We start from the raw sequence: 21,025 nt of genomic DNA, 5'->3' as shown, positions 1-21,025 counted from the left end.
TTTAAAGTTGTGTTTTGGGGCATTATGCTTTGGCACAGTATCTGTCAAACGAACTCAAACCGAAAGCACAATATGCTTCATCAAGTCTGTTTTTGCTGCTTGTTTCAAAGCGAAGCGCACACTTGGTTCAGACGATCAGCTCGTGATCCGGTGTTTTCTGCGTCTCAGAACGACTCGTTCACACTGAATGAATGCAGTCCACTCGTTTATCACACGTTGTTTATCACATGTCAAAATATCTCTTTGAAGTGTAGAAATTAGGAAAGAAGTATTGTACTTTCCCTGCTGCAGTGTAAAGCAAAAATAATATACCGATGAAATATTAATTTTCATTTAACAGTGCAGTTGTTTTACAATATATGACTACTGCTGTCATTGTTATCTCACCTGATCAGGTCCACCGTCTCCGAGAACATGGTGTAGGCAGATTTGGGCGTCTGCGGCTCCGTCTGCATGGCCACAGCGCTCTCCGTGAACGACAGCGCAGCCTCCAGATAGCACAGCGCTTTAGCCATCTTATCCGGCTGAGGAACAGAGAAACACGTGTGTCAGAGCGAGCGTGGAGCTCACCGTACAGCAGACTCAACCGAAGGCTTGATAAACACCGTAGCATCTGCTTTGTGCTTCAGCTTTTTGGCTTCCTTCAAATGATCTTCCACAGAGAGTTTCCTGGGAACCAGAGGTCAGAGGTCAATCAGAGAAACACTATGCACGTGGCGAGTGACGAAGCCTAAAAGACACTTGTTGTTTGCGTTTCAGCTGACATTCATCACTCGTATCACATCGCTCTATGTTCACAGACGTACTCGGTGTGATTTCTGTGAAATAAAGCAGCGGCACGCACCTGCGATCGGGCAGCAGCGCTCGTGGTTTGGCCGCAGGAGGTTTCTCCAGGAGCTCCTTGTGGCTCTTGCCGGTTTTCTGAGTAATAAAAACAGTTCATTACATCAGAGCAGTAATCCCAGGAGAAATCTGAAGTGAGGATATCTGCAGTACCTTCCCATGAGTCTCTGCTTTCTTCCGCTGGCCGTCTCTGTCCTGAGGAAGACCTGAGCTGTTTTTCACACTCTTCTTCTTCATCATCATCTTGTCGCTGTTCCCGACGGCTCTGATGGAAACATGAAGAGCGTTCAGATCGGCGTCTATCAGACAGAGACTCTTTCCATTCCACATCAGAAAAGTTCTGGCGCTTGCGTCACATTAATGAACGTCACTGCATTAGCTCAATAAATGACACTGGATATTTTGTAAGGAAAGATGCACAAACAAACACACTTTACAAACCAAACATTTGTACAGTTTGAAACACTAAAACAGTCTAGTGACCGTCAAGATTGCATTAGTTTTCAGTTGGTGGATCATGTTGATACACCTGTAGTTGTCAAGATATTCATCCAAGAGCATCATAAAACCCCAGACATTCCATCACCATCATCATTATTATAACTTTTATAATACATTTCTATTAATATGGAAAAAAGTCTTGAGTGATCCTGGTTTAAATTCATTTCTGAGATGTGGAAAGTAAGTATGTAAAACACGTCAGGCTCTGATTGGCTGTGTTTCTGTAACTCACTCTGATTGGTGGAGGCTCTTCTGAGAGGAAGAAGACTGTTTTCTCTCTTTGTCCAGTTTCTGTTTCTTCTTTGAAGACTTTTCATCCCTCTCCATCTGCAAATACACACACACACCCCTCCAAAGTATGTCACATACAATAAAATGAGTGAACGTGATTCTGTAATGTTTGATGGCAGCTCTTCGTTACTCTGCAGCAGTAGTGAGTCAGGGTTAGGGGTCAGTCAAAGTCAAAGTCAAAGTTTATTTATAAAGCACTTTTTAAAAACAACAAGTGATTGTCAAAGTGCTGTACACACATAAGAGAATAAAAATGTCAGTGATTACGAACAGTCAACAACACAAAAAAAGAAAATAAAACACCATAAAACAATAGAAGAAAGCAGCTCTCATGTAGCGTCAAATGCCAGACTATAAAAATGAGTTTTTATAAAAACAGCAAAAACAGCAAGTGTTTGAGCCTGTCTAATGTAGAAGGGCAAGCTATTCCAGAGCTTCGGTGCAAATGCTGCAAATGCTCGGTCACCCCTGCTCTTCAACTTTACCCGTGGGATAACTAAGAGCAAATGGTCAGCAGACCTAAGTGCTCTTAGCGGAGCATACAGCTTAATCAAGTCGGACAGATATTTAGGTGCTAAACCATTAAGAGATTTAAAAACAAATACCAAAATCTTAAACTGAATCCTAAAATGGACAGGTAACCAGTGAAGAGAGGCAAGAACGGGGGTGATGTGTTCCCGCTTTCGTGTACCCGTCAGCAGTCGAGCTGCCGCATTCTGGACCATCTGCAGTCTGGAGAGAGAGGCCTGACTAATACCTATATAGAGGCCATTACAATAATCCAGACGAGTTGAAATAAAAATATGGACGATTCTTTGAAAGTCTTTAGAAGACAGGAAAGATTTCACCCTGGTGAGTTGTCTCAATTGGAAAAAACAGGATTTAACTACCGAGTTAATCTGTTTGTCCAATTTAAAATCACAGTCTATGATAACACCTAAATTTTTTACATGGGGCTTCACAAATGGTTTCAATTCACCAAGGTCCAAATCTGATAACTCACAAGTACCTCCCGGCGTAAACAGTATAACTTCTGTTCCCCTTTGGGAACTCGAGCTGCGTCAGAAAACGCTAGGGGAACGCCTTCAGCCATACCAAGCTCTGAATCATATGTGTAATCAGTCGAACGATGGGCGAGACGTCAGCGGCGGGTGACGTCATGACCAGGAAGCTTTAAAAGCACGTGAGGTGCAGCCGGCGCTAGCTTTCTGTCATTCAGCAAAGCTCTCTGTGTGTGTCGGTCACGATTTATGTTCTGTGAGTCTTATTTATTGTTGTCTGTCCAAAAAAGTGCACAAGCATTCAAATATAAGCTCCAGCAGAGAAAGAAACATGTCTAAGCAAAAGACAAAAAAGGGCGAAAGCAGATCGCGTTACAGACTGTGTGTTCCTCCCTGCCCACGCTACATCACGAGCGGGGATACACACAGTTTGTGCGTGGTCTGCTTGGGAGCGGAGCACGCGGTGTCGTCTCTCGAGAGGGCCGACTGTCCGCATTGTGAGCAGTCGCCACTGCGTTTGCTTCGCTCCCGGAAGGCTCTCTTTGAGGAGGGAGCCTTCACCAGCGTTCCTCACGGTGCTGGCCCCGCTTCCGCCAAGGCGGAGCGGCAGCTGCGCTCGTGGGGTTCGCAGCTGGATCTGGTGGAGGGAATGGAGACGGGCGAGTCCCTATCTTCTTCCTCACCTGCCAGATCCGCTGCCCGCTCGCTGGGATCGGAAGCCCGTTCTGCGGCTACTTCCCCCCGGAGAGCGGGCTCGGCGCTTCTCCTATCTTCCTCCGAGGAGGTTGATGTGGAGAGCGTCGAGGATTCGCCCCCTCAATCCCCAGATTTCATTTTAACAATGATCTCTCTCAATGAGGTAAGAGACACCGGCTCAAACTGACTAAAAACAGCAGAGCACTCAGTGGAAATGGATACAAATGTCAATGGGAGAGAAATATTAGCTCTAACAGCCTCAATCTTATTGATAAAAAAATTTAAAAATTTCTCACACATTTCAGCAGAAGGCTCTAAACAAGTAGCTTGGGGAGTGTTCAAAACCGCATTAATAGTACTGAACAGCACAGCTGGCTTATGAGAGTTCTTACAGATAACATTTGAGAGATACTTTGATTTCTCAGATCTAACAGTTTTTTGATATTTAGACAAGTTCTCCTTTAAAATATCGAAAGAAATCTGCAATTTATCCTTCTTCCAGCGGCGTTCCGCCCTTCTACACTCAAACCTTACAGCTCGAGTAGTAGCATTCAGCCACGGTTGAACTCTAGGTTTTTCTCGAACCATCCTAAAAGGGGCCACTGTATCCAAAATACTTTGGCTGGTTGAAAAGAACAGTGAGGTTAAGTCTTCGGTGTTAAGGCCATATGAGGACATTGAATAATCATCATCAATGCCATTAAAAGCCTCAGAAAACAATTGAGCAGTTGAAGGATTAATCGTACGACAGCGACGGGTTGGAGCAGTCACTTTAGAGTCACAAGGAGAACATATCTCAAATAAAACAGGCAGATGATCAGAGAAAATGGCATCACAGACTTCAATATTACCGATAGGCAAGCCATATGATAAGCCATATGATGATTCTGGCAAAATATCAGTGCTGGTGCTACTAGATCTCGGTACTGCGTTTGACACTGTTGATCATAACATGCTTCTAGAGAGACTGGAAAACTGGGTCGGGCTTTCTGGGATGGTACTCAAATGGTTCAGGTCATACTTAGAAGGGAGAGGTTATTATGTGAATATAGGAGAGCATAAGTCTAAGTGGACATCCATGACATGCGGAGTCCCACAAGGCTCAATTCTTGCACCGCTCTTGTTTAGCCTGTACTTTTATTAATAAACCATATAAATCATAATAATGAGCCTTTAATTGCCTACATAGCCTAATAAGCGCTCAAGCGCACGCAAAAAAGGATTGCCACAGCGCACCGGCAAATATAATAATTATGAATGTGTTAGGGAAAAACGGCAAGTACACTGCATTAATGTTTTAATAATTTGACAGAGTCCGAGACGGCAGAAAGCGCATCCTGTTTGCTTTCATTATTTTAAAAAAGCGCAACGTTTAGTTGTTATTCTGAGTGCACGTCTTTACACAGCAGCTTGGCTCCTTAAATGTTTAAAAACCAGCTAATTTCAAGATGCTGACGTCACGTGGGTCACCCGCAGTGTAAGACGCTCAAAGCTCAAGACGTTCGAATAGACGTTCGGTAGAGGTTCGATCGGTCGGTCGTTCGAACGTTTGATTTTGGCATGGAATACGCTTCATATATTTCTCTGTTCACGCTCCACTTCATCTGCCAGTGAATTCAACGATCTTATCAGATCTCCAGCCGCCATGTTTCAAACGATCCAATACACATATCAAATCAATTTGTGTTAAACATTTTCATTTTCATTTCACAACTTATAAAGCATTCAAATTTGCATGCAAATACATATTAAGACTACTGTTGGAAATGGCACATGTAAATTATATCATTTAATTTTCCTTTTCCTTTTGCAACAAACTTTGCACGTATGGGTAATGGAAAATGTAAATTTAAATACAGAAATACATTGCCATTTTGAATATTGCATTGTCATTTTGCATATTGCATTGCCATTTTGCATATTGCATTTTAAATTGAATTTCGCTACCTATATGCTTCCATATAGGTGAGCATATGGATGTCCTGCCCGATGTACTATATTACCATTACCACATAGACCAGCCATTAACGATTTGTCCGTCACGGACTGCGTGATTTCGCCACTTCATGTGGAAATTTTTTTTTTTCGGCGACTAAGCGACTAATAAAATTTTGGTAATATGCATATAAACAGCCTTTTAATTAGCAGAGTAGAATAATCATGGCTGACAGTAAGATATGAAACATAAAAGAAAACCAAACTGGACGCGAAAACAGCTATACATTAAGGATATAATAAAAAATTTGGAGTTGGGATAACCTCCAAACCAAAGCCTTTAACTTTTTAAAAGCTCATTATCGTCAAATGTTTCTAAAATGTTTATATTCCGAGGTAGATTGCTGGCAACAGCCATTTTAGGATAGTTCAGATTTGGTCTTAGTGACTTAGGAGTCCTCTTCACTACTCCTAGTGCTTCACAGATTTAGGAGCTAATTGTAGCGCTAAAACGCTTTGTGAAATACTCTTGGAACAAAAATTTAGGAGTCCTAAATTTAGGACTGACACGCCCATTATTTTTAAGATTTTCTCCTAAATCTGCGAGTTATTAGCTAAGTTTAGCCTTAAGATGTTTTGTGAATACGGGCCCAGATGTGCTAAAACATTAGTCACATTTAAATTTAGACTCAAAACTCAACTGTTTAGCTGTGCATTTATTGAATGAACACTGTGCGATGTCCGAACTGATTGCACTGTATTTTATGTATAATCATTTTCTATTGTCAACTGTCTTAAATTCATTTTAAATAAATTTTTTAATCATTTTCAAAGTTTTTAAATTCCTTGTTTTATTTTTGTGATTATTTTTTTTATGATTATTTTACTTTCTTTTATGTAAAGCACTTATAATGTGCTATATAAATAAACTTGCCTTGCTTCAGTTCCTCATCAAGTAATAAAGAAACTGTGCTGGGTGCTTCAACCAGTGTCATCATTATTAGGGACTTTGCTGAGGCATAAAAGCATTTCATGTCAGATTCTCTTTGATTGTACCACAATCGTGCAAAACAAAAGAAGAAATTAAATGTAATGCCTGTAAGGAACTATACATGTAATAGACAGGTGAATTTTAATCAAACCCAAATAACGCCCAAAGCAACTGATTATTGTGGTTGAGTGTAAACATTTCGACCTAATTCAGGACTGCGTGATTGTGCACCCATGCACCAGCCCAGCTGCACGTGGTAAATAATCATGTTCATGCCACAGCACAATGAGTACTGAGTTGTTTGTGAGCATCATTCAGTCCATTTTAACTCAAACAGTTAATATTAATTCACTTTGCTGATTTAAAGGTTTGGGGCACAATGGTTTTGACCTGTTTCTGTGTACCCAGTGTGATTGTCGCATGCTTCAAACATGTGGACCATGAAAACACTCACAAGTACCTGTAGATCAAAATCTCTTTTCCTTGTCTTTTAGGTTCAGGGTTTGGTCTCAGAGTCGGCATGGAATAGAGATGATGTCATCCTGCAAACGCTGCCCCTTCACCATGTGCATGGCATCGTAAACAAACTGATGTGCCCCCTCTGGGTGGGTGCTACCTGCATCATGCTGCCAGAGTTCAGTGCTCAGAAGGTATAGTTCTCCCACTAACCACATCATTAAATGTGGGAATTATTCAGAGCAACATGCAGTTACACAGTGAATCCATAGACTTGTAGGTATTTAATGGTAGCACACTGTTCAAAATGAAGACAAAAGTATTGTGACACTAGTTGCCAAACATTAGTGGAACATTTAATGTGATGAACTACATCTGCTCTGTTAGAACACCTGTGTAAACTGACTGAACTTCATATGTCGGTTTAAAATTGACTGGCTAAAACTGGTTCAGAAAAGTCTTAGATCTTAGAAGTTTGTTCTGAGAAAGGACATGCATCTAGTGATGTTCTCTGGTCTCCTTCCCTGCATATTGCCAAAGCAGCATTAGCATTAGCCATTACGCTTTTTTGGCTAAAGTTTGCAGGCTTGCCTTCTAGTGGCTTTGCAAGATAAAAGAGGAGCAAGGGAAACACATGACAAACAGGAACCATGACTATGAGAATTTCAAAATACAAGACATGAAAACATTAACTGAACAAAAACACAAAACAGGACGGGACACCAGTAATGATAACACATGTAAAGAAAAATTCTGGGTCATTTACTACTTAAATTATATGTATTGCATTTATACCCTCGATTTGGACTCATTCTTTTGGACACTTTTGGACACATAAATGCACTATAATAGTTTATAGTAATACAGTACACTTGAGGGCTTTTCACAGCTGAAATAGGGCTTTTCACACTGTGATTAACCCTGGGTTATTGTTGTTCTAAACCCCGGTTTTATCCCCGCGTAAAGCTACGTTTCACACTTGTAATTTAAAAGTGGGGTTAGCACTTTTTACCCTTACAGTGTGAAACAATGTGGTGTTAGAATGTTACCGCTAGATGCTTAACAACAGACAGTCAATCGCGTACCTCCCATTAGAGGTCTACACGGAGGACCCGAGACCCGGGACCCGACCCGGGATCCGTACGGGTTCGGGGCTATATTTGAAATGGTCAGCCGGGTCCGGGTCGGGTCCCAATCTATTACTTCGGGTTAAATTATTATGCAAGTTGACTCGAGATACAAAAAATGCAAAACTGCAAAGTCGCATTTGTCATCCGTCACCGTGACAGCAAGTGGACTTTTGAAACTGGAATAATGAGTGGATTACGCATTTCAATTGGCAAGAGAGGAATAACACGGATGGAACTTTCTTGGCAAGGAGGATTGTGTGCATCACAGTCAGGTACAAGGGAGAAGGCTTCTTACATTAGGTAAGACAAAAAGTTTAATTTTCGCAACTTGTTTATCGACTCGTTAATAGCAGTTTGCTGTGGAATATGTGCCGATCGGATCCAGTCGGGTCTGTGTCTTCCCGGCTGGGTTCGGGTCCATCTTTCAAATAATTGACGGTCCGCGTCGGTTCCGGGTAGTACATTTTTGACATTTCTCGGTTCTGCACGGGCTCGGGTCCAACTTTCAAAATAATAGACGGGTCCGGGTCGGTTCAGTGTAGCACATTTACGGGTCTCTTCGGGTTCGGGTTTTTGGACCCGTGTAGACCTCTACCTCCTATTCATGTGCTTTGGACAGTTGCTGAAACACAGTGCCTTGTATAAACAGTTGTTTCAGCCTTTGAGAGGACAAATGTCAAATGTTGAGAAGAGAAAAAGAAGAGAATGTTTCATTCTTACCTTTATAGTCAGAGTAATCCATTCAAGAAAACTTGATACTGTAGCACAGTCGGCAATATATAATATGAAGATGTGCAATGTTTCCAACCAAAGTTGCGAATTTTGAGCAAATTTGGAATATTGCATAAAATAAGTACTCTTTCCATCCAGTAAGATGAAGAGAACAAAATTGCCACTTCCTGATAAACTGACGCCAAATATCACTAAGATAAAGGTAATTTGCTAGGAGAAGCCATTGTGGGTCTTTTTTGTATATAATAAATGCCTCAGAGCACACATACGAAGCATGTGGTCATGTTATCTTGCTTTCGTGGACAGATGCATGCTGTTTGGAAATGCAGTCGTGAAAGACAGTTCTGGGAGGTAATTATACCGAACCACTTTGACGACAGACTTTGTCTCAAGCATTTCAGAATGACCAAAACAATATTTCAGAGGCTGTGCAACGAGATCAGTCCGCTGGTTAGTCCAATTATGCTGTCCCATTGTGCAAAGTCACATGACTTTGTTTTTCTATAGTGGTTTATGTGCATATTTTCTTATTGGATAAAAAATGTATCCGACTTAGTTGAGCAGTGGCAACTTTGCTATCATATATGGCCTCCAATACATGACCAAAGTTCCAAGTAAAGCAATCCCACCTCAAATAAAAAGAATGATTTAGACAATTTTGAAAAACAATTTTTAACTTAATGACAAGCTTCACAATTGTGCTTTTAAACCATTCAGCTTTCTTGCCTTGTAGGCTTCAATTATTGTTCATTATTGTAAATGTGTTTTCCATTTGTTTTTGAAAACTGTGGAATGATTCAAAAAGTGTCTGTGGTGATTGACAGCATGCCACAGTTTCAATACATAGACATTAAGTTGTAAATAATTCCACAAAGCCATTTTTTTTGTTCCATTATGCACTCACAGCGAATCTTTCTTAGAGCAACATTGCAGAACACCATGCTGCAAGTGTCAGTGAATTGGGGCGTCTGCCCGGCTCCCCTGGGGAGGAACTCATGAGACCTGCACAATGAAGTTGTGTGTAGCAGGGTGGAGGAGGCTGCTGATCACCCTTATCGGGTATTTGTCAGAGAGATGCACTAATTGTAGCCATGTTGATGCTGCGTGCCAGTGCTGCAGGCGTCAATACCAGGACTCAGGACCTGACAGACTCTGGCTCAAACACTCTCTGTGTATGTGTGTGTGTAAAAGACAGCCTGGATTGTCACTGCGAGCGTGGAGTTTGTGTGATGGATTGCCCAGTGTAGCTTTGTATCTGGCCACGCCAACTCTCAGTAAGGGCTTTAGAAGCAGATCAATGGATGGGTTGACATTGAGGAATGGTCCGTGTTTTGTAAAGGGAGGGGGTTTACGGCAGTGAGCGAGCAAGCGGAAGGGTTTTAAGGTCCAGGAGAATTTAATGGGAGTCAAGGATCTGATTGACAAGAAAGGTCTGGAGAGTACACAACAGGGAAAAAAAAGACATTCAGGCCAACAAGAAAGTTACACTCTCTGTTTTCCACAGATATGACCTTGAACACACATGTTAAAAAACAAACACCTTCTTTGAGGGATCAAATGCTTTCTTCACCACAAGGGTTTTATTATTTACAACATGCGGTTCAGTAATTTTTAATGAAGCAGAAAGTCTATATTTGAGCCACCATTACTTTGGCTTGGAGTTGTTTGAGTCATGAGCGCTCATCTCAGTTCTGGTGGGAGCAAAACATGCGTGTAGATGAATTTATTGCGGTATGAATGCATTAGACAGCCTGCAGTCAGAGACTCTACTATTATTAATGATGGGATGTTAAAGGTTATCCATCATGTGATGGTGCAGGGCGGGTGTCTTCTACATGTATGTTGCTCATTATTGGATTTCATTGTGCGAGATTGGTCATGTACAGTTTTACAGATACATTTGCTTTGAAAGAAAAAACTTGTTTTTTTGTAGTTTTGTAGCTTTCAATCTGTTAGCTCTGAGACATCTTTATGCTAGTGTACTTTTAAATGTTAACAACAAAAACCTTTAAAAAGTAATCCAAAATTTTTAAAAATGGATGAAAAATATTGGCTTATCTGAGTCATCTGACTCATTGCTCACAGAGCCTTTTTGCGTGTTTCGCCTCAATATAATGCTTTCTTGAATGTCCCTCTGTGTTAATTTCACTTGCCATTAAGCAAGTCTGTGATCATAGTTTTGCCAGGTTAATGTGTAAACTAAAGACTATTATCTTTAATAAAAAGTCAAGTCCATTCATGGATGTCCTACCCCATCTTATTTCTCATTTAAAAATTCATGAACACAGGAAAAACAATTGTGTTTGATTATTTGCTGTGTGCAGCAATCAGTAAGAGAAGTGTGAAAATTTTAAAGAATAACCTACTGCACCTGCCAAAATGTGCTGTTACACTGTCTATGCACTGTGCAATGAGCTTGACTTGACCTTCAGTCCCACAATGCAAAGCACTTGTCTTGACCTTTCATTTTCAGTGCGATGAATGAACAGCTGAAAGTTGCACTCCTCCTCTTGTTTTTTGTTTGTTTGTTTTTTTCTACTTGTAGCTATATTTAATTTTTCATTTGTTCCAAGTTTCAGGAATTTTGGGTATTTTGTTATATGTTGTAGACCAGCAAATTAATTGGCTGAAGTCTGCAAAACAATTTGACAAGTTCAAATTATTTTGATAGCTTATTGTCAGGAATGTCTCCAGACAAAATGTGCCAGATTTTTTGTGAATTTGATGAGCAGCCTGTGCACGACAAGTTTACACACATACATACTGTACTTTGAAATAAACAATGTGGAAGTACAAACAAATTCATTCAATTCTTTGTTGAGGGGCTAATGAAATGAAAAGAGAAACCAGAGCAACTTGGGTACCAGAGTGGAGAGGAGGAGGTGTGGTGAGAGAGAGAGAGAGAGGGCGGGGGGGAGATTTGTGCCTCCCAGGGGGGACAGAGAGAATCTGTCGTTCACCTTCAATTAATTCACGCGTTTCTCCCACTGTGTTCTAAAGGTGCAGCCAGGCATGCAACGAGACTGTGTGTGTGTGTGTGTGTGTGTGTGTATGTGCGAGATGAAAAAGAAAGAATTGTTATTTTGTAGCTTTTATGTGTGAATCATACACATTTATGTGTTTGATCATCCATTGTACCGCCTTTCATTCTCATGTGTTTGTATGTGGTAAAATGAAATTATGTGACTGAAAAGAGTTAGGAAAGTTAGATGCTCTGTAATTGATTTGTGAGCCTGCATGAGAAGTCTGTTTATATTGGCAGTTATGCTGCTTGTCTACATGCATCTGTTTCCATCTGACAGACTGGGATGAGTGTGGGTGTGTGTGGCGGGGATTGGGTGTTTCGTCCTTCACTATGCTTCACACAACACATTCATCAAAAGCAGAGAATCGCTGTAAAAGCCCAGTGTGTCCTGCACAGTGCAGTCTTCACTCTGACCTCAATAGTAGCTCTACTGGGAATCTGAACTGTTTCTCTTCTGCTGTGAATCACACTGACCTTTTACAAATCTATACTCGCTTTTCCTTTTTTAACAGCATTCCTCCAGTCGACAACCTTTCCCCCCAAGAGTATACAGTCACCAAGACAAATTACACGAGGGATGCACAATCAGTGACTTAATCAGTATCTGTGGTGTTTTGTTCTGTAATTAACGGTAACAGTCTGATTAGGCCGATACTGGAAGCAATTAATATGAGGGTTGTTGTTGTTTTTTTTAATCCAGGTCAAACATTATACTTTTTTTGCCTGGTTATAGAAGTATATTTTTGTACTCTACATTTAAATGATTTGATGTCTGATTTCACCTACTGTGAACTAAGGGGGTCTGTAAAGGCAGAAAATATATTTTAGTATTCCCATTCAGCTGGTAACATCCTGCAATCTTTTCTCAGTTTTTTTTTTTTTTTGTGACCTACAGTATATTGATATTTACACTTAATCAGTTATACTCATTAATCATTACTCATATAATCATTCATTGTGAGAAATGCATTCCATAACTAATATATATATATATATATATATATATATTTCTCATTTGATCATTTAGATATACACCTCAATATATGATGACAAATAACAACTATAGTAAACTAAAAAATAATAGTAATAAACAAATTGTTGTAGCCTATTGATTTAGCTATTATTGTAACACATAAATAATACAACATTTGTTGTGCATATCAGCTATCTAACACTTAATAGCTGATATAAAAATCTGTTATAAATATTAAATAGGACTCAGTGTCTTTTAAGAGCCTTCCAAAAAAAGAGTTTAAAAAAAGAGTTAAAACTGCTGATGCTAACCAGCCAAACTTTACAATGACAAAACATGCAGTGCTAAAATAAAAATAATTATTGGTTAATGAATTGGCCAACATTTAGATATCAGTACATACCTACAGTATTAGAACATGCTGGCATTATTATTGGCAAATTTGGCTGATTAATTTCCTTTTATATTTATATTAAACTGTTCAGGTACATATTTGGTTGACAATGCTCGAATGCTAATTTTTGTGTTCCAGGTTTGGGAGCAGTTGATCGGTTCAAAGTCCCCCATGGTGAATGTATTTATGGCAGTTCCCACTATCTACTCTAAACTCATTGAATATTATGATCAACACTTTACTCAACCTCGAGTCCAAGACTTCATCAGGGCTGTGTGCAAAGAGAGAATACGGTACCGTCCTCTCTCTTTCTCTTTTAAAGGGGTCATATGATGCGATTTCAAGTTTTCCTTTCTCTTTGGAGTGTTACAAGCTGCATAGATAAGATCCCTGAAGTTGCAAAGATTAAAGTCTCAAAACCAAAGAGATATTCTTTATCAAAGTTAAGACTCTGCCACGCCCCCCGGACCTACAATAATGTACAGTATTTGAAAAATAATGTGTTTTTTGAACATTAAAGCATGTCAACATATTCTGTTACACCAAATACACAAAATAATGATCTTTAAAAAAGCATCATATGACCCCTTTAAAACACCACAGTAATTTAGCTATAATCCTGACTCACTGCCTCTGTCTTCAGATGCAACCAGCCAGAGCATCTCCCCCAAAATTCTCTTTTTTTTTTCTTCAGTAAACCTACATCAAAGTGAAGCCTTCAAACCTTTATTTGACTCAGTCACATAAGCTTCTGTGTACTTTACCGCAGGGTCAAATGGCGAAACAAGACTTTTTGAAATTATGCACAACCAGTGCATAATTTCCAACTTAAAAAATGTGTATAAAATGAAATGATGGCCAATTCTCTCTCTCTCTCTCTCTCTCTCTCTCTCTCTCTCTCTCTCTCGCTCTCTCTCTTTTAGGTTGATGGTGTCTGGTTCTGCTGCTCTTCCACAGCCTGTCCTAAAGCGTTGGGCAGAGATCACAGGTCATGTGCTGCTGGAGCGCTATGGCATGACTGAGATTAGCATGGCACTGTCAAATTTACTTAAAGGGCCACATGTACCTGGTACTGCATCACTTCATAAATATGCAGGTATGACTACCAACATCAATAATAGCAAATATGTGTACACTTAAAGGGGGCATAACATACACAGTTTCACCCAATCTCATGTTAATCTTGAGTACCTATAGAGTAGTACTGCATCCTTCATATCTCCAAAAAGTCTTTAGTTTTATCATATTTATAAAAGAAAGATACAGATTTACGATTATCTCCGGAAAAAGTCAAGCTCCTGGAGGCGTGCCATGGGCGGAGCTAAAGAGTGACGAGCACTTGGGCGCTGAATGCCAACAAAACAGACATTTGATGCCGTTTCACTTACCGTCTGAATCAGTTCTGAATCATGACCGGGATCTTTTATAGCTGGGACCGCTCCATCTTTTAGTATCTAACAGTGTGCAAATCCAGCGTCGAACTGGGCCTTGTTTATAAAACGTTCGTCAACAAACACACTTGTGAAACTCCGTTGCTGCCCCGAAAAACAAACTGTATCCACTGTTTACATAACACTGGGTTCTTTAGGAAGCTGAACAAAGTTATCTTTCCCTTACAACCAAAAACACTTCTTTGGATTGGAGACATTCTTCCCGAGCAAGTCCCGTGCAGCGCTGCCGCCGGATGAAGCTCGTTGATGGGCGCGATCTCGCTCTTGCTCTGATCGATGCGTGTGTGGGCGCGTTCTTCCGGGAGAAATGCCCATATAAGGAGTTCCACCCTCGTCTACGTCATGAAGAGCCACGCTCGAAAAAAAACTCTCTGAAACTTGTACGAACCCGGAAGTAAGATTTTTGGCACAGAAATACTCAGTCATACGTCCACTTTTTTGAAAGAAACTTTGTGAAACTTGTACGAACCCGGAAGTAAGATTTTTGGCACAGAAATACTCAGTCATACGTCCAAATTGTTTTTTGAAACTTTGTCCATGCTTAGCATGAGAATCCAACTCTTTAACAGTGTAAACAACTCTGAAGGCATGAAACAGCATTGTACCCCCCCTTTAACAAAAGTTAACAGTGGTATGCCATACTTGCATAGTGTCACCAATATAGAAGTTCAACTGAAGATTCTGAAAGCTTGTTTGAAGAAGATCCCATATTAATCTTTTATGGCTTTACAGTTAGTCATTTTAAGAACTAGGCCTGCCTGATATCAGATTTTCACTGCACGATTATACTATACGTTCACTATAACAATATTATTGCAAAATTATTTTGGCCATGATAATCGTATAGTGAAAATCTGTTGATTAACTTTTTTCGGATGCTGGAAGAGTGTCTTGCTTTGATTTGATCAACATGATTTTGATTTGATCAGCATGATTTTGTGCAACAATAACAGCTACTTTTTTTTTTTCTTCATTTTATGATGGATGGATAGAAACTAGCGTTAAAGTGTAATACTGCTACCTACTTTGTTGAAGTGTCAACCAGCCGCTGAATTATTTATGATATTATCATATGTGAAGTATTAATATGATTTCAGTATTTTATATTTTAAATATCATGCTTTATCTTCAGTATATCAACACCCCAATTAAGAACCATAGTATTTTGTTTGTTAACTATGGTTTCCACGTTACATTTTTGCTGTGTACAATGATTAAAATCTGACCGATCAACTTCCATTTAGATGAATGTGAATATGAACGACGTATAGATTTTTTTGGTATTATATACCACTTACTTCTGCCAGGCTCTGAAATAGGGGTAGTTTGAGTCTTTACAATCATCTTGGCTTTGTTACTTTTACCCTAATGCTTCATATCTATAACAGTATTTTTTTTTTCTCAGACAGTTTATGATGGCAAGTTGTCACAGAACCTCCATTCTGAAGTAGTTTGTTTGTCTTTCTTTCGTCTGCGTTTTGTTGTTTACGTGTGATTATCTTCTGAGAAACTCTCCATGGGTCTTTCTGAGTGATGTAGCATTGATCAAACTGCTCCCGTCAACTTCCGCGTCTTCTTTTAGTGTCAGTATCAAAGCACTTTTAGTACTCTTCTTGCAATTCCTTGCATTGCTCTGGGTGTCTGAGGATTGTCACGCATTTGTGAAATGGTGCTAACGTGGCTGTCAGAGGCAGCTTGTTTGCCATGTAGTTTTATTAGTGAAGAGTTCTGCTCACAGGTGATGATTAAGAGGAGTTTGGCACTGTTAACATTTCCTGCTCAATCCCATGAGACACCAGCATGAGGCTGTCTAATTCAGAAGTAGGTTGAAGTCGGTCAATATCAGTCTCAGGGTTGACTGTGATCACCAGAGGAGACGCTCGTGAATTATGAGTGTGTGGCAGTGTGAACCAAATCATAGTTGAATCTTTGTTGTAACAGAACATTGATGCTGTAAAGCTCCAAACTGAGTTTAAAAAGTCTCTTCAAGAAATTGTCTGAATTTTTTTTCCAGTCAGTTCATGAAATAATGCAATTCTTGATTTTACCCATTTTGAAAATAGCCCAGAAATTCATATACTAGATTAGGCATCGCTCTAGTTGAATTAAATTGTAATATTTTAAGACCTATTGCTAATGATAATTATAAAACTGGATAGTTCTTCCACCTATTCTAAAATACACAACAGACTATCAGCTATGATACAAAACATTTATCTAGCCACTGTAACCCATGAGCCAGCTATTCAACTTATCTTCTATCAAGAGTGACACATCTTAATTAAATGTACTTAATGATTCATTCAATTTCTTCTTACCATCTTTATGTAGTAATAAAGGCACTAAAGAATTATATGGCATGGTGTACAAATAGACAAAACAGTTTTTTTGGCTTTCACTTTCAAACACAAGCAATAGAACTTGTTTTTGTGACTACATGTTATTTATAAATATTTATATAGATTTTTCACGCATTTTCATACGTTCATCTCTCTTACTCTTTCACTTAATCAATTTCTGTTGTAACTGCTCCTCACCATATTTTCCACCTCTATTTTCTCACCATGACTCACTTTCTGCACTCTCTTTCTATCCGTTTTCAATTTAATTTTAGTGTGTAATTTTTATATGTATATATACTGTATATATATATACCACACCACTGACATTTTCAAGAAAATTTAGAAATCTAGTTAAACAAGCCATTCAGAAGGGCGAACTACAGAAAAATAAATCCAATTGTGCCAATAGTAGTAATGTAAATAAGTTCTTTTTTTTTGTACTAGGGGGTGCTACCACTCCCTGGTGTCACAGTGTGGATTGCTGTGCCAGAGGCTTTGAATAAAACATGAGTGTGTGTGTGCCCATGTCTGTGTGTGTCCACTGTTTTAATGAGGGCTTGTGATGGGCAGAGGGACTGGAGGCTTGTTAATGGCTTCTTTAAGCAGTCTGGGAGCTATTGTGTCCTTTTCTCATTTTGTGACAGGAATGCTGCTACAGGGGCAACCACATTCCAGTATATACTTACACACAATCATATCCCAGTGGACACCGCATATAGACCTCAAATCAGCCCCCATCTCATTTATATTCACACTCAAGCCCCTAATGGGTAGATTCCACATACGGCAGGGCTGTACAGTGCGACATACCGTATTGGCCCGAATATAAGACGACCCCCCTTTTTCCAGATGTACCTTTTGGAAAAAGGCTTTTTAAAAACCAAATCTTGTTTTTTCTCAGTAAAACAAATTAAGAAAACTTTGTCTAAAAACAATTTTTTGTATTTTTTGTGCTCTGTATGGAACATCAGTGCCTGTTTAAGTGATGAACTCCATGTGTTTGTTTTCAGACATGATAACAGACGTTTTATACTTGTGCTACAACTTTTTGGCCTGTGCTACAAAACTTTCAACCTCTGTAGCACCAGTGCTATGTGAAAAAAAAGTTAACGTACAGCCCTGCACATACGTGTGTATATAGGAGTAAGACATCACTTCAGCTCTGTATATCTGTGCTACAGCTTTACAGTGCAGACAGAATTTATTATTTAGTCAGACTGATTCAGTTTTACAATAGGCTGACATTTCCTCCAAACTTTAGTGTGTTTGAGATGCTGGAACATAGAATTTTGACAATTACGTTTTTGCTAGAAGAATTTGAGTATTATTTCTCCCAGAATCCAAAATGAAGCCTCTCCACACACCAAATTCAATTAGAAATCAACTCAGTAATTAAATAAATGTTTACCATTACCTTTTTTAGGAATTGCTATATAATTCATGCTTTACATCTCAATAAGAACATGGTAAACCAATAGTTTGACTGCATATAAGCCACCAAAATAAAAGAAAATATAAGACAATAAGTTGTATTTAATGATAATGCCTGTGTGTACACAAGAGAACACTCTGTTTTTTCCTATAGTATAGAAGTATTTCTGTCTGTCTTTTTCCTATATATGCCCCATGACACTTTGTTGGGTGTAACTTCTGTTAAACTGTAAACAATGAGCGACTTGTTTAGGATTCAGTCTGTGAATGCAATAATAATCATTTACAAAAACTGGGTACAATGAGGTGGCATAATTCTTCTCACTCCTCAACCATCAAATATCAAAAGGAAACTTAAAAGGTTTAACAACTTACTATCAGCAGACCATGAATAACCCCAAAAGCTCAGATGAGTCAGCAGCAATATCGTGGACATGTTAAATATTATTGTGTGTGTATACAGTCAGTATATATATATATATATATATATATATATATATATTATAGATAAAATATTTTTCAATAATATATACGGTAACACTTTACAATAAGGTTCATTAGTAAACATTAGTTAACTACTTTTGTTAACATGAACTAAGCATGAACAATACTTCTACAGCATTTATTAATCTTTATCAAAAGTTGTGCTTGTTAACATTAGTTAATGCACTGTGAATTAACATGAACTAAAAATTAATAACTCTATTTTCATTAAAATTAACAAAGATTAATAAATACTGTAACAAATGTATTGTTCATTGTTTGTTCATGTTAGTTAATACATTAACTAATATTAACTAATGGAATCTTATTGTAAAGTGTTACCATATATATATATAAGTCTATATTATGTAACATACGTGTATGTTGTGTTAATCAAAAATGTTCCATCATTAACTGGAAAATGTATGCATATTTCAAAGTGCTTTCCCTCATTTGACACATAAATGTTGTATTTTCCACCTTTGAAATATTCCAGTAAACACCACTGATAAGAATTAGAAGTGACAAAGGGCAGAAAGCTAAATTTTGTGAGACAAAAAATTTTAAAAAATAAAAAAGTAATGAGTGATGATTTGGAGAGAAAAACATGAGTGCAGTTTACAGCAGGATACTAACTAACTAACTACCTTGCCTTGCCTTGTAGTGCAACCCTATTATTTGAAATTATTTGTTTCAATCATTTTAAGTGGAAGTTCCAAACCGGAAGTGCTGCCCACAATTTAAAATGCAGTAAACTTATACAGAAGAAGGTGGATAGTCATTCAAGTGTACGTTATACACATTATTGTGCATAAAACCTGTGCAAATATTTTTACACAAAAATCATGATTAAACTGTAAGTATGCATTTAAGTGAATTAAAATATAAGATCAAATTTGTATTTACTTACATAGTTATTAATGAAAAAGACCTACTGACTTTGTATTACTTCGAGTCTCTAGACCTTTGTGTGTGTGTGTGTGTGTGTGTGTGTGTCTCTCTCTCTCAGGTAAAGGCTGGTTTGGAGGGGAAGGAGGGCGAGCTGTTGGTTCGAGGTTCTTCTGTCTTTCAGAAGTACTGGAACAAACCTCAGGAGACAGCAGACACATTCACTGAGGACGGATGCTTCAAAACCGGTACTGCTCTCACACTTACTTTATGCTTATCTGTTATGGTACTACATGTACAATATAGAGGGAGCATGTCTACACACTGTCCATAGGTGGGACTGTGTGACATGCTTAGGTGGAGCTGTATGAAGGTTTGACTGTGTGTCTGAATAAAGTGCAAGACAAATCAAAGAAGCCAGTAAAAAGAGAATGAGAGAGATAAAAGGATAAGGCACAATGGTCCAGTTTGCTAGCATAACAGCAGGACATAAAATTAAAAGAATTGTTCACCCAAGAATGCAAATTCTGTCATCATTTATTATTGACTTTTCTTTCATGGAACAGAAAATGAGATGAGATGCAAACTTGTCATGCTGCTCTTATGCAGAAACATATATATAATAATAATATATATAACTCATGGGCCGTATTCATTATGTTCTGAAGCTATAAACCAGCTTTCTGTTTGCACCTGTGCACATTCAAACTAATGTCAAATCTGGTTCAGCATGTTTCCAGGTTTGATTGTGAAGTATGTTTTGAGAGCTGTGATTGCAGGGTTATTATAGTTAACTGAAACTTTAAAATTTTTTTAGCTTGAAATAATAAGTTAACTGAAATAAATTAAATATATTTATAAATATATAAAAAAGAAATAATAATTGTATTTCTATTTTATAGCTAGTTGCGAAGGCAGTTTATCATTTTCATTTATTTTAACTTCATGTACTAAAATGTGAAAACTATATAGACATTTTTTTTTTTTTTTTAAACGTCTCAGGTTACGCATGTAACCATGGTTCCCTGAGTAGGGAACGAGACACTGCGTCCACTAAGTACCAACTCTACCATGTTGCCATGGGAGTTGCCCCTGGGACATTAGACGGCTGTCAGTGACATTATTCCCTACGGCCAAAGGCCTAGGCTACATACCCACAAAAAAACTTACCTGTTAGGGCCAGAACTCCTGGGCTCAAGGCTTGGAATCAGGATAGATTCCTTTAAGGGAATACGACCAAGAGCCTAGAATCACACTAAGTCTTGGCCTGTCACACAGGGGTTACCGCACACTCTGTATATGCTGAAGGAACTGTCTCAACAGACCCCTAGTAGCAACACCCTGTTAAAATAAGTATCCAGAGGATACATAGGTGGAGTGGTGCCCAAGGCAGAACCGGGGTTTTAAACCACTCAAGAAAGAGCACGAGGCTGCCGCGCGTAGCTCTTACCATACAGGATTT

At 38.8% G+C, this 21,025-nt stretch overlaps 1 protein-coding gene and 1 pseudogene across 1 annotated transcript; one reads left to right on the top strand and one right to left on the bottom strand.

Annotated features, from left to right (window-relative positions):
* LOC107717903 (acyl-CoA synthetase family member 3, mitochondrial-like) overlaps nt 1-21,025 on the top strand; it is a 59,852-nt pseudogene that overhangs the window by 13,020 nt on the left and 25,807 nt on the right.
* Nucleotides 39-1,778, bottom strand: LOC107717902 (AF4/FMR2 family member 4-like). The gene is made up of 6 exons (XM_016524812.1): nt 1,577-1,778; nt 997-1,108; nt 845-921; nt 606-669; nt 388-524; nt 39-285 (listed from the first exon to the last, which is right to left on the bottom strand). The coding sequence occupies exons 1-6, from the start codon at nt 1,669-1,671 to the stop codon at nt 258-260; spliced, it is 513 nt and encodes a 170-aa protein (XP_016380298.1). The 5' UTR covers nt 1,672-1,778; the 3' UTR covers nt 39-257.

The sequence above is a fragment of the Sinocyclocheilus rhinocerous genome, unplaced genomic scaffold (assembly GCF_001515625.1).
Source record: "Sinocyclocheilus rhinocerous isolate Xijiao unplaced genomic scaffold, SAMN03320098_v1.1 scaffold5992, whole genome shotgun sequence".
Classification (NCBI taxonomy): Eukaryota; Metazoa; Chordata; class Actinopteri; order Cypriniformes; family Cyprinidae; genus Sinocyclocheilus; species Sinocyclocheilus rhinocerous.
This window is presented reverse-complemented; position numbering and strand designations above follow the sequence as displayed.

What these genes read in the sequence shown, in the direction of transcription:
- LOC107717902 (XM_016524812.1), bottom strand. Translation starts at nt 1,671, where the DNA reads ATGGAGAGGGATGAAAAGTCTTCAAAGAAGAAACAGAAACTGGACAAA. An exon ending in AGCACAAAGCAGATGCTACG is followed by an intron (nt 525 to 605) that starts GTGTTTATCAAG and finishes TCTGTTCCTCAG; the next exon opens with CCGGATAAGATGGCTAAAGC. An exon ending in GAGACGGTGGACCTGATCAG is followed by an intron (nt 286 to 387) that starts GTGAGATAACAA and finishes TTTACACTGCAG; the next exon opens with CAGGGAAAGTACAATACTTC.